This window comes from Diospyros lotus, chromosome 6, assembly GCF_014633365.1.
Source record: "Diospyros lotus cultivar Yz01 chromosome 6, ASM1463336v1, whole genome shotgun sequence".
NCBI classification, from domain to species: Eukaryota; Viridiplantae; Streptophyta; class Magnoliopsida; order Ericales; family Ebenaceae; genus Diospyros; species Diospyros lotus.
In genome coordinates this window covers 15304463-15319126 of record NC_068343.1, presented here as the reverse complement: position 1 = coordinate 15319126, position 14664 = coordinate 15304463, and the positions used below count along the sequence as shown (strand labels likewise).

General features: G+C 37.0%; 1 protein-coding gene across 1 annotated transcript; it reads right to left on the bottom strand.

The window, feature by feature from the left end:
* Window positions 1-7966: 7966 nt before the first annotated feature.
* LOC127803376 (probable mannitol dehydrogenase) lies at window positions 7967-9868 on the bottom strand. The gene is made up of 5 exons (XM_052339550.1): window positions 9652-9868; window positions 9400-9513; window positions 8790-9303; window positions 8454-8607; window positions 7967-8351 (listed from the first exon to the last, which is right to left on the bottom strand). The coding sequence occupies exons 1-5, from the start codon at window positions 9747-9749 to the stop codon at window positions 8149-8151; spliced, it is 1083 nt and encodes a 360-aa protein (XP_052195510.1). The 5' UTR covers window positions 9750-9868; the 3' UTR covers window positions 7967-8148.
* Between the last annotated feature and the right edge of the window lie 4796 nt (window positions 9869-14664).

The following is a 14664-nucleotide window of genomic DNA, read 5'->3' as shown; positions in this document are numbered from 1 at the left end:
ATAACATGTACATGTATGCATTTGCCAACTACATGCATTTAAATTCTTGTTTCTGCAATATTCATACTTTTAACACCACTTACCCATACCAGGTATTTTTTCATCATCTCAGATAAATTCAACATATCTTACTTCATAACGTTTACCACATTCAAGATGTAATTTATGACACAGAAAAGCTTGATGTAAATTACAACACAGGAATAATTTTGAGAGATGTTATTTAAGATTAAATCTTGATTCACCAGTTGAGGAATATTATAGGTTTAGTAACTATTTTTCCCATTGTATGATCTTTGTGAATTCATTAATCAGTGTCAGTATGCCTTGACTTGCATTCATGCTCATAGCTCAAATTCATGATTTGTCCCCATGCAATCAGAATGACCACACCACGCGGGTTTGTTCATTGATAAGCTAGTATTGATCTTTTACACAAACATTGGGTGTTAAATTTAATGACCACATTCTAAGGAATATTTAGAAGGAATTTCACTGAGGCATCTCATAATTTGGACATATTTGAGATCATTTAAAATAGATAAACTGTGCATTCCATACACTTACAATGGTCATGCTTGTGTATTCTTATTTACTATCAAAATCGACTTTGACTTGTTAAAGGAAAGTATTGTTCAAGGCAATTTGATTTCCAAAAGATGACCGAGGTGTAGGCTTGTGACAAGGTTGGAGCTCGCGGCCAAGGGCATGAGCTCGCGACAAGGGCTTGTGGCAGGAGCTCACGGCCATGAGTCTTATGATAAGAGGGCATATATGGAAGAGATCGCGAAAAAGGGATCGTGGCAAAGGGCTCGTTACAAGGAGGCATATAAGCATAAGCTTGTAACATGGATTGCGGCAAAGGGCTTGGGGTAAGAGTTCGCAGAAAGAACTCGCGGAAAGGGCTGAAGTCAGAGTTCGCAAGAGAGCTCGTAGTAAATGATCACGGGCAAGAGCTTGCAGGAAAGAGCTCGTAGTAAAGCTAGCGGAAAGGCCTTGAAACGGGGCTTGCAAAAAGAGCTTGCAACAAGGGATTACGAGCAAGAGCTCGCGCAAGAGCTGGCAGAGAGAGTTCGCAGCCAAGGGCTTGGGGTAAGAGCTCGCAGCAATGAGGCTTACGGTAAGAAGGCATATAGGCATGAGCTCGTGGCAAAAGGTCACGAAAAGCTTGAGACAAAGGTTCGTAGAAGAGCTTGAGGAATGAGCTCGCGACAAAGGGTTTAAGGTTTATGCTATTACAATATATATATATATATACACGGATATGGTGCTAATCAAATATTCAAAGTGACATTCAGATGAGGTAAAAGGCATTCAAATGGCTATAATATTATGTGAGTATCATTCAGATGATTCAAGGGGCATTCGAATGGGACTTATATATATTTGCGAATGTTATTCGGATGCGTCACTTATGCTTCTATGAGTTGTATTTGGCCATATATACACTATTAAGCTCAAGAAGATACAGAAGCGAACAGGGTCTCATATCTATATTTAGACAAATAAATTGCCATTCACTGAATGGAACTTGGGGTATAAACAAACCCCATTTGAGACCACAACAAGACCCTAAAGAGATGCTAAACACTTTGCAGAAAGACTCAACTAAAGAAAGTCATAAACAACGCCATCAAAGTCAAACACAGTAAGCCAACATGATAAGAACGACAACGGACTTGCATCAATAGATAGAAAATATAAAATAGCTTGCACGAAAATAAAAGATGGTGCAAGGGAACTTGCATTGGAATACATAATGTATAAGAGAGCTCGCATTGGAAATAAAATGGGAGTGCAAGTAGAACTTGCCTGATGACTTAGCGATGTAGAAGAATCCCTTCTCCTCCTGAACTCCTATCAGCCAAGATGAAAACACCAGGACGCAAAGTCTGAGGGAAGGTAAAATATATGGAAGAAAGTTGAAGAATGAGAGGATCAAACGTAGAAAAGTACAGGAGGGTCGGGCCTAGCCAACATTAACCACGAGGGTGGCTAATTTTGCATGATTTTCAGTCATTTCTTGGTTGGAATTTTGATGCGTTGAATCCGTGTTTAGTGGTCGAATAATGGTGTTTTTAGACTAATCCGGGGTAGGTAAAAGCCTGAAGGAGGTTGGATTGACCAGGCACGAGCATTTGAAGGCTCAAAATTGCCTATAAATAGAGGTTTTTGGAAATGGTTAAGAGAAGGCAAAAATTAAACTCTCAGATCCAAGAGTTTGGAGAAAAATTGAGGGAAATGGATAAGGGGCTTTTGTTCTCCATGTCTTGAGGATCGTTTTTGGAAATTTTGAGCGATTTTCATTAAGAGTTCGGGGAGATATGAAGATTCATCGGGAAAATAGGCTTTGCCAGAAAATGGGCTTGAGCAGTTAGAAAATAGCTCCGATAGAGGCGTTTGAAACTATAATCCTATAGAGGATGAAGAGAGGGAGGCTTAGGTTCAAACGGGAGGCGAAACGGAACTCAAACGAAGAAGAAATCGCCAAAAAACCAGGGATGTTTGAAAATCGTCAAAATTTGGCCGAGGAAGAAAACCAGCTTGTGCAGTGCATGCGCCAGCCAGCCCTTGCCCATGGGGGCGCGTGGAGCATTAAGAATGGGCGCCTGAGGGCGCGTCCAGGCTTGGAAAATTCTGCAAAGAATGTCAAAAAATAGAGAAAAGTGAAATCTAGAGGGTTGTGCAAAAAATTTTGGTGTTTGCCTTTTCAATTTCTCGATTTCTGTAGTGACCAGTCTCGTTATGCATGCAAACAAAACATCGGGGTCAGTTCTGGAATTTTCTTTTAAAGTTCTTAGAATATTATGAATTGTTGTGGAAAAATATTGAAGAAATTAGTTAAGAAAGTATTTATTTGGAATATTAAAGAGAAAAATGGGAGAAAAATGAAGAAAAATATGAAGAAATTGAGGTATTGATGTATTCTTGAATAAATATGATTTATAGGATCATTGTGGTTTGAGTTTAAGTGATTTCTAAGTTTAGCACAAAAATTGAGGTTCGACACACAAATCGAGGTGGTACATGTTTTTTGAGGTGTATTGAATTTTGGGCATCAAGTTAGTGGTTTTCCCCGAAAGCTTATACATGTTATATTTTGCCTATGTTAAGCATGATAGTCAAGAAAGTGGCTAAGTTATATGTATTTTATGCACATCTTGTCATATCTATACATATATTGTTGCATCGATGGTTATGGTATTTCATTCGACATGGTATTATTTGCATATCGATACTTGTGTCGGGATGGGATGTCTCCCTGTAGTGTAGCTGTAATTCCCCAAGAGCAATTGATGAAACAACGTTAGGATTATCCTGAAAGTAGGTCAGGATTCTACCTAAGGTTCCGTGCCGGGCTGATGGGCCAGGGAAGTTACATTAGAGCATATGTTGTTCATGTATGTGCATCATGCATTCATGTATCTGTTTTTAAACCCTCATTAGAAGATTCATCTTCTAATTGGGTTATGCCTTTGGAACATTCAAACGTTCAGTTGAGACTTACAGCTTAGGCAAGGAAGTAGATGAGATGAGATGGCACGTGATGACGTGCCCGATGAGTTCAGTATGTTGTTCTAGTAATCTGTCTGTTCATGAGGATCCAGATATGTTTCAGTAGAGTTGAGAAATGACAATGTATATTGAGGTATCATTTGATTGTACCTGAGGTGTTTAGTTGATTACCTCAGGAAACTAGTCTCCATGTATTTAACTATTGAAGATATGATAGTATGGATTCTTATATTGTGATTAAAGTGAAATTGATTGTGTACCATATCAGGTTTCAATTATTTCTTCTGCATTTGTGATGATTACCTGTCTTAGCTTATTGATTCTTATTTTGGTATGCTGAGAAGGTAGATCGGGATTGTCGAGGAATGATTTATATTGAGTTTATGTTAAAAAAAATATCCCTAAAATTCCATGAATTATTTAATGCTCAGAAAAAATGGGGTGTTACAGTAAGGCTAAAGAAGTGAGCGAGTCAAGTGAAGTTGGAGTCATAAGGTAGAAGTGTGTACAGAGCCGTCTTAACCAAAAACTCCTTGGAAGGTGTTTTGAGATGTGTAATACGAAGTTATGTTTTGTTTATGTTCTAGGTTGTACCCCTGAGGGGTTATGGTGGGTATGTTGACTTAATATGTATATGTCTATGAATAGTGATGTATGAGTATAGCTTCTGTTGTTAATAGCAAGAAGTATGTGTGACGCTTCTAATTTGGGTTTTGTGTCTATGCCACCTTTTCTAACGGACCCTTCTTAGATTCCTTGAATGTGGGGTCTTCGGTGATGGAGACGTTATAATTATCAGAATTTGTTTAAACGAGAAATTGAGAGAAATTAGGGGTGTTGCAATTGGTGTTATTAAAGCATGTTTAAAAAGAAACTAAGGTAAATTCAGGTCGTCACAAGTTATGTCTACTTTGTAATTTTTACTGATGATTTTTGTCACGGTATGGTTACGTGTATTTAATGAAGTACTAGTTTAGAGTATTTGAAAAATTCAAATAATTCAAGGCTGAAGTAGAAAATCAAACATGAAAAAGTATCAAGATTCTTCGATTAGATCGAGAAGGTGAATATTTGATTGTTGAGTTTATTGATTATCTTAAGGCGTGTGGTATAGTTTCACATTTGACTCCTCCTTACACACCACAGTTGAATAATGTGGCTAAACGTAGGAATATGACCCTGTTGGACATGATTCGTTCTATGCAAAGGTACACAGATTTGCTTATTTCACTATGGCGATATACTATTCTTACTATGATTTATTTGATAAATCAAATACCAACTAAATCTATTTCAACCACACCATATGAGATATGGGCCGGGAAACCTTCGAGTCTTAAGCATGTTAGGATTTGGGGTTGCCCAATTTTTGTAAAGAGGCACTACAATAGATTTTGCTATTAGTGACAATTTTTTAGTGGCACTATGAATTTTCGTCACAAAAAGAGTACTTTTTGTGACAATATAAGCATTTCGTCACGAAAATTCATGAACTATTGTTTTTTTGTGATGATTTTGAGATTTCGTCACAAAAAAACGTCATGCATAAGTTAGCACCAACTTTTAGCGCCAACACCTGATTGCGAAAAATGATTTTGTGACGCTTTGTATATGTAGGTGACGAAAAATAAAACGTGATCATATTAATATTATATTGGATGACGATATATTTGTGTCACAAATGCATGGATGACCATTTGTGACACATTGGATATCGTCACAATTGTAAATAGTATTAGATGACGTTAACTTTGGTCACCAATTGATAGTAATATTTTAGTTTGTTGCATAAGATGACGACTTTAAGAATGTCACTAATGAGTGTTACATTTAGGGACGATATGATATGCGTCACGTATATAAGAACAACTTATTTGTGATGCATTGCATATTATCACACTTGTGAATAATATTAGGTGATGTTCAGTTTTGACACCCATTGTTAGTATATTGTAGTTTGATGCACAAGGTGACAACTTTTGAAATGTCAATAATGAGTATTATAGTCGGTAACGATTTTCTTTTCGTCATGTATGCAAGAATACCTATTTGTGACGCATTACATATCGTCACATGTATATCTATTTTCCAACTGAGAAATTGGATCCTAAATCTAAGAAAAGTCGTTTAGGGGGATATCTTAAAAATAGTTTAGGGTATTATATCTATTTTCCAACTGACCCAAGAGTTATGGTTGCTAGGCATGTCATTTTCTTGCAAGAAGAGTTCATCCAAGAGGGTGGTATGAGAAAGAAAATAGATCTGACGAAAGAGGAGTTTTTTGTTCCACAAATGCATGATCAGATTATTGAGCATGGTAAATCAAGTCAGGGAGATCATCCACAAGTTCCCCGTAGGTCTAGTAGAGTGCCCCATCCTCTGAATCGATGGTATGGGTTATTAGTGGAGGGGATACATGAATTATTCTTGTATGAGGACAGTGACAAGTTGGTTAACCATACTACTTATGAGGAGGCAATATCTGATATCGATGCCTCGAAGTGGCAGATAACTATGGTATTTGAGATAAAGTTTATGTACTCCAACTAGGTCTGTGTTTTGGTAAATCCACCTGAACAAATTGTTCCTGTCGGGTGTAAATGGATCTTCAAAAGAAAGATCAGTTCAGATGAACATGTTTCGACCTATAAATCTTAGTTGGTAGTAAAGAGTTATCGTCGGCGTTAAGGTATTGACTATGATGAGATTTTCTCACCAATCGCTATGTTGAAGTCTATTAGGATGATGTTAGCTATAACTACTTACTATGACTATGAGATGTGGCAGATGGACGTTAAGACGACTTTTATGAATGGATTTCTTGAAGAAAATATTTATATGGAACAATTGAGTGAATTTGAGTCCACTTATCCACATCAGGTGCATTTGCTGAAAAGATCAATTTATGGTCTAAAGCAAGTAACGAGGAATTAGAACATCCATTTTGATCATGAGAGCTTTGTAATATTCAGCTTTAAGTTCATCCATATTACTAGTATCAATCCCAATAATTTTTTCTTCATAAAGCATTTGTTCTCACTCTTCCCATCTTCTTTCTAGTTCTACCTTCTTCTTAGCTCATTCTGCCTTCTTCCTAGCTAGTTCTTCCTGATCTCTTTTCAACATTAACATCTCATTTGCTTGCTCAATTAAAATCATTTTGGACTGCGTTTTCTTTTCAATTATTTCCGTCAACATGTTTTTTATTTCCTCAACAGAAGCTTCTATCACTTTGGATTTATCTTTTCGTCCATGTTCTTTTGTAACATCTCTTCTAAGTGGTTGTTCCAATGAAGGCATGTTGTTTTGAATATCAATATCACATAGGTTCTTCGAATCAGGAGTAGATGGTGATAATGTTGCTGGATTTGCATTTTAAGAAATTTTAGATTTTTCCTTCGATGAATTCTTGGATAATTTGGCTGCATGTCATAACTCATGCCAGCAATGTAAAAATGTAAAAGCAAACTTTTGTAGGCTCTTGTACATCTCTATTGCTTGAGAAATCTAATAAATTAAAAAATAATGTCAATAACAATGACTATTAGCATAATATTAATAATTATCAATAAAAGGATAACGAGTGAATTTACCTTATCTTGTTCTATTATTCCACTTTGATTTCTGCCATCTATTTGGCAATAGTATCCTTGAAATTTGCTCATAACAAGTTGGATTATAGACCAACGATGCATCAAGAATTGAGAGTTCAATCAGATTCAAATTTTTTATATTAATGAAAATAAGCATGAATCAGTTTCCAATACTTTTTGTCTTGTTTGATTGTTATTGTACGTGTAACGTCTGTACTAATATTTAAGTATGTTCACATGACCATCAAATTATCTTGCATTGATTTTTTTTTTGTATCTTCCTTTAAAAAAAACACATAGCAGGTAATCCATAGCTATCACGTTAAAAGTATGATTATAGATAATAAGTGATGAGATAGAATTCATGCTTTTAACTAATTAATTATATCCTATAAAATTATATATTAGTGTATTACACTATTATTTCCGTAAGTAAACTGTTTGACTTCATCAAAGAAAGGAACTTCCCAACAAATGGGATAGATATTGCCATTACCCCAAACTTTTTAAACTTCTATATATTATGGGAATAATTAATAATTTCATGTCATGCCCATGAATAGATCTTTCCATATTTTATCTTCTGATTGGCATAAGCTACAAAATTTACTCAAATAAGGGAAGGTGGCATTTATTAGTTATTTATATATATATATATATAGATAGAGAGAGAGAGAGAGAGAGAGAGAGAGAGAGAGAAGAAATACACAAGCGTAACAATTCTACTCAAAGGCAGATTCAGGGAAGGGCTAAACTGAGTTTTAGCTCGTGTCATCCTCAACAGCTCTTTATTTTCTGTTCACCTCCCGCAGTCCACAGCCCACATGCTTTCTGAATCTGTCACTGATTCTACCATATTCCAAAACATGGTGTTATTATTCATGTAAAATAGACTTCAGTACAACGTTCGCCAGAGGCTAGGGCCCAATAAGCTTCACACAAACAATTAAACAAACCGTAAAAAGTCGATCGTCTTATCGGACCGCCCAACAATAAACGAGTAGTGTCGAAGAAGCAAAATTCACACGGGGCAAGAAGACTAAGCATCTTTCAGTGTGTTGGCTATGTCTATAACAAATCGATATCGAACATCGGCTTTCCCAAGGCGTTCCATTGCAGTGTTTACGTATTCCATTGGAATGACTTCAATATCTGCTGTTATGTTGTGTTTTCCTGCAAAGTCAATCATCTCTTGTGTCTCCTTCATGCCTCCTATGCAACTCCCTCCCACTATCTTTCTTCCTGCAATTTTTTCACATCCTACCATATTAATTAGGCATAATTCTTTTGATTATCCCATTCAAGGATTAAAGATGTAGAGTTTCTTAATGTCTCAGTAATTACCCAGGAGCAGAGGAAAGACTGGAAGCTCGAGTGGCTTCTCTGGTGCGCCAACCATGACGAGTTTTCCTTGAGTCTTCAACAAACTAACCAGTGGTAGAATAGAGTGAGGAGCTGAGACCGTATCAATAATGCCATCCATTGTGCCCATAGCCGTCTGTTCACATTTAAACGAGCCCAATTAAAAAGAAAGTTAATATTCCACATTACAATAACAAAAACGACATATTTCAAGCTTTTGTCCTATCATGTCATTTACATCTATGTCCTTTTATTCGCCAAAATCCTTGTAACTCTTACTCCTTATTAATTGTAACAAATTGAAGGAACAATGGCTACCTGCATTTGATCTTGGTCGCGACTGACCAAAAATGAATCGGCACCAAGACGTTCAATAGCCTCCCGCTTCTTGGCAGGAGAGGCACTGATTACTGTGACTTTGACGCCCAAGGCCTTGGCAAATTTCACAGCTACATGGCCTAAGCCACCAAGGCCAACCACGCCCACGTTCATGCCTGGCTTGTCGAGTCCATAGTATCTGAGTGGGCTATAAGTAGTGATACCCGCACAGAGCAAAGGAGCACACGCATCAAGAGACAGGTTTTCTGGAATGCGGACGATGAAGTGCTCGTCAGCCACCATGATATCGGAATAGCCTCCGAAATTAGGGGTTCCGTCATGGTAGGTGGAATTGTAGGTGAATAACATTTTTGGACAATAGTTTTCGAGATTGTTAGTACAGGTATCGCAAGAGCGACATGATCCGACCATACAGCCGACCCCAACTCTGTCGCCGGGTTTGAATTTCTCGACCTTGCTACCAACCTCTGTTACCACGCCCACGATCTCATGCCTGTAATGTTGAATATATAAAATTGCTACTGTGAGACTGACATTGAACTATTAGAAGAGAAAGAAACAAAGGGGGAAGAGTGAAATAATTAATTACCCGGGGAGGCAAGGATAGATGGTGTTGCCCCATTCATTCTTGACCTGGTGAAGGTCCGAGTGACATATGCCACAGAACAAAACCTTAAAGGCCACGTCTTTCTCTCCAGTTTCCCTGCAAATTAATTGGCAAACACCACCCCGTTTCAGTTATTCATTCCTTCACAGAAATACCACATTGAAATTTCCATTTCCATGGAGTACTTTAATTTCAGGGAGTTTATTATATATATATATATATATATATATTTACCTTCGTGAGAATTTGAAGGGTGCGAGAACGCCAGTCGAGTCTCGGGCCGCCCATCCGAAGGCCTTCACTGGGTGCTGATCCTCTGGTGATTTCGCCATTGCTGCTCCTCAGATTTTCTCAATTTCCCAGCTATATATGAAAAGGTGGAAATTAAGAAGGCTAACGATGAGAAAGATTGGGAAAGAAGAGAGAGATGTATAAGCAATTGTGCGTAGGATACGAGAAGAAATGGAATCTATGGTATATAAAGAGCGGGGAGAGGGCATTAGTAATTATCGATGGCGTAGTAGCTGAGATCAGGATTTGGTATGTGCATAGGTTGGCGGAGCGGCGAAGTAGGATTTTGATTCTAGGACGAATTTAAATATAAAAAATATAAATAAATTTTTTTATAATTATTTCTTATGATTTTTCATATTTTGATCACGTCCCATAATAATCTCATTTTCAATTTTATTAAATATATCATTTTCAACATATACAATTAAACTATTATTCATTAATTGATTTTCAATCTTATTACGCAATCGATTATTCATAATATTTATTATAAAAAATACTTTTTCAATTGTAGTAATAGCAACCGAAAGAGTTAATGCTAAAGTCAAACTTGTAAACTAATATGTATACTATATTTTTTTTTGTCACTACTAATTTTTGTGCAAGTTTACTGAGTCTCATAATTCTTCAAACACTTTTTTAAAATGCAGTTTATGAAAAGTTATTCGAGAGTTTGATTTATTAATATAGAATATTATATGTTTTAAATACTTAAAAATCAAAAAAATTCTAGCCCCCCCCGCCTCATGTGGCTCCGCCTTTGGGTTTGACGGCAATTTTTTATTGGCAAAATGTGGTGGAGGTAACTGCCCTCATTGGGTCTCACGTGACTCTGCCCTTGGGTTTGACGACAATTTTTTAATGATAAAATATGATGGAGGTAACTATCTTCACTAGGCCTCATGACTCCGCCTAATTTCTTAATGGCAAAATGTTGGGAGACAAGTCTTCTTGGTTGCCTCCACTGAGTCTCATGTGGCTCCGCGCTTGGGTTTGGCGGCAATTTCTTAATGGCAAAATGTGGTGGAGGCAACTGCCCCCACTGGGCCACGTGGCTTTGCCCTACTAGGCCACGTGGCTTCGCCCCCCTTGGGTTTGGCGGCAATTTGTTAATGGCAAAATGTTGGGAGACATTCTTCTTGGCGATTAGCGAAAGGCTCTGCTTGATTCTAGAAGCCGGTTGACGACTATGTTGTATGGAAACGAAAATAGGAAACGTTTTCGATAGGAGTACCAACACGGGTGATGGGAGTACCGACCCGGGATGGCGCTCACAGGTTTGTGGAGATATTTGTTGTCTTTTCGGGCAACGGCATGTTGGTATGGGACTTGGGTGTCGTGTGTCTTGTGTGGGCCCTAAGGACCGGTATGTGCTTTTATTATACTATACTATTGCGTGGTAACGTCTCATGGTTTGTGTGTCTTGGGGGTTGGTGTCCTGGGGAAGTTTATTGGATCTATACAGTCTTCAGCCTTTCTTTCCTTATGCTTGCTGAGTCTATCGACTCACTTTGCTTTCCATCATTCCAAGTAGTGGCAGCGTGGGCCATGGCAAGGGAGTCATCTTTTAGTGGCAGAGTCGGTATGGTGTATAGGCAGTCCCGTCAATCCCTGCTAACTCTGATGTCTAAGTAGGATTTACTCTATTATTTTGTACTGTGTCAGGTCTTTCCTCGAGTCTCGTGTATGTTGGCATAGGAGTCTGTGTTTATTTATTTATCACGTGACCGTTGTGCTAGCGGGGTACCCGTAGTGCATGCATGTGTTTAGCTTCGCTTCCGCTATTCTGATTAGTGGTTAATTTTATAAAAATTTTGTTATAATTATACCCTTCTTTTGATCTTAAAAATAGTTTAAATTAGATATTAATATATATTTTATGGTTATATGCAAGTTTAAATTGAAAAATGAATGAAATGAAATTTTAAAGTAAAATTTAATAATAATAATAATAATATATAAAATTATATATAATACATATACATCATTGTATGCATGCATGTAATATATATATAATATAATATAATATATATATATATGTGCCATGTGTAATACATATATATAATATATAATTTATTAATAACATTAAATTATTTTTATTTTTTTTTAGGCATGAAGAATTCAAGCCCATGAAGACTTAAAGTCCATGAAGAATTCAAGTCCATGAAGAAATCAAACCCATGGAAAAATCAAGCCCATGAAGAATTCAAGTCCATGAAGAAATCAAGCCCATGAAAAATTAAAGTCCATGAACAATTCAAGCCCATGAAGAATTAAGACCCAATTTGAGCAACCCATGGAAGATATTATTTGGAGAAGGCCCAAGGATTATTTTTAATCCTAATGAAGATTAAAAACCAATTTATAGAAATCTATTTTTATTTTTTATGTGAGAGCTTTATTAGGTGTGTTTTTTAGCTAAAATCCATTTAACTATTAGGTGGATATTATAGCTAAAATCCATTTAACTTTATGAATGCTTTATTAGGTATGTATTTTAGCTAAAATCCATTTAATATTAGGTGTGTATTATAACTAAAATCCATTTAACTTTAAGTGTGTGAGTGCCCATTAGATATAATTATGTCTAGTTGAATAATTGAAATTGTGTGGTTTGTATTGCATCTTGTGGCCTATAAATAGATCACTTGATTGCATTTGTAAGTGTGATTATTATTCTTGAATTAAAGTTTAGTTGTTTCCTTATAATTCTCTCTTTGAGAATTGTTCTTGTTATTTCCCCTTTTCTTTAGTATTCTCTCTTGTGATCTTACTTCCTTCCTTCCTTTCTTCTTTTAAATTCTTATGTCATTTATTATTACTTTATTATTCACCGCCTAAATGGCCGGTTAATTTGTGCCTTTAAATTTCTGCAATTTTAATTCTTGTCATTTAATTATTCACCGCCTAAATGGACGGTTAGTTTATGCCTTTAAATTTCTGCAATTTTAATTCTTGTTATTTAATTATCCACGGCCTAAATGGCCGGTTAGTTTATGCCTTTAAAATTTCTTGTCATTTAAATTCTGTTATTTAAATTACGTCGTTTAAATTCATGTCAATTAACTTTTAAATGGAAATGAGTAGCTAAATCTAATCTTGGGTTAAGGCAAGGACAGTGTCCAACGCCAATGATTCCCAAAGAAAGCTGCGCTTTAAATAAGTAACATTAATTTAAATTTCAGTATGAGTGTATCTTAATTATTGAGAAATCACTAGGTTTGGATTGGAGCGTAAGCCTAACTTAGAGCTTTCATGCCATGTATGAGAGTTACTAGAACTGGAAACGCTATCATACCCAAACCCGGATGATTAATTTAGTTGTTTTGTGTATTAATTGCAATTAAATTTATGGTGGTTGCTTAAATTAGAATCCCGCATATCATGTATGGGGATTGCTTAACCTAGAACTATCATCATCTCTAATTGCATTTAATAACAAACCCTCATATCTGAAATTAAATTAATGTTGCTAATCTTTTATGCTAAAATTTGGGAATCAACGGGTTGGCACTGAAATTGTCTTAACTCAAGTACTATCCAATTTTATATTCTCACTTAAAGTATTTATTTCAATTACTGCCTTAATTTATTTCTTAGAATCTGTTGTTTAAAAAACCATAAAAAACCTTGTTGCCAATTTATCCAAATGCGTGTGTGCTTGTGTGACATTCTTTTTATTTTGCCATAAATAAATCTCTCAGTGGATGACCTGGACTCATTCAGAAAATATAAATTTAAATTTGAACTACAACTGCACTCGTACACTGACGAGTATAAACCTCTCACCCAAACAAAGAAAAAAAATATAAAATTTTTATTGTGTTTTGTTTTGTGTTTTAATTGCAGGGTGGGAGTGCAGCCATATTCTTATTTTTGTGTATGCGTGCCAGGGTGGTCTTTGCCTTGTGTTTCATTCTTTTTCCTTCCATAAGTGCTCCCGTTCGGGTAGTCCGGGTGGTTGGGGATATCCGGGCGGGGGTGCTTACATTGTTGGTATCAGAGCGTAGTTTGAGTCAGTTTTTTTGGGAGATGAGTTCCTGTACACCAAGGTTGTTGGGTAGAGGTAGGGAGGTCTAGGTGAATCGAATAGGGTCAGGCCGCGTTGAGTTTTGTTGGTTTGTGTGAGAGACAATGTCCCAATGTATACTCGTGCAGGGGTGATAAGTGCACGTTAGGATGGGATAGTGAAGTGGTATGAATGAGATTTATTTAGGACTTGTGCCTAGCCTAGGTGTTTGGGGTAAGAGGTTGGTTTAGCCTTAATATATGTGCCTGATATTTGGTGTTGCATGCAAATTTTGAGTATTCCCAATGGAACCTGGACGATTAGATCCCGGTGTACCCCTACCCAATCCAAATGATCTCCTAGCATTGGATTGTTTATGGTGTCAGTGGGAACATGAGTTTGCTGCTGGATGGGGAGGCGGGCGAGATGAAGAGGAATACTTAGGGAGTTATATGTATCGGCTTGACGAGTTGTTTTAAGAGACGATCCACGAGATCTTTTGGGGATTGTCGAAGGGATAAGTCCTGTTCACTCGTGAGCACATGAATGACGTGTGGAGGCGGCTGACTAAAGTAATGATGAATGATGTGATCCTTCGTTCCCATTATAATGTTTTTGCCAAGGCTGCGAGGCAACAAGTTTCCATTTGGGAGCCTTACCAGGGACCGATACAGGATGTGCCCAGGATTGGAGCACTACCTGACACTCAGTCCCTCCAAGCTACCGTGAGGGTACCATCACAGCCACCAGAGGGACATGTTGAACCCAGCTCTAGCATAGCTAGCAATAAGGACTTAGCTTACCTGGCAGAGGAAGCTACCTCAATTGCCAAGGGTGATTAGGGGAGTTCTAGTTAGTATGATTAGTAGGGGGGCTGTAATGCAAATGTGTGGTTTTAAATTACGAGTTTTGTAAGGATTGGAATAGTGTGAGAAATCAAGTAC

Excerpts from the sequence above, each read along its gene's own strand:
- LOC127803376 (XM_052339550.1), bottom strand. The coding sequence starts at position 9,749 with ATGGCGAAATCACCAGAGGATCAGCACCCAGTGAAGGCCTTCGGATGG. Across the intron at positions 9,304-9,399 it reads ATCTATCCTTGCCTCCCCGG|GCATGAGATCGTGGGCGTGG; the intron begins GTAATTAATTAT and ends TCAACATTACAG. Across the intron at positions 8,608-8,789 it reads GCGACCAAGATCAAATGCAG|ACGGCTATGGGCACAATGGA; the intron begins GTAGCCATTGTT and ends AAATGTGAACAG.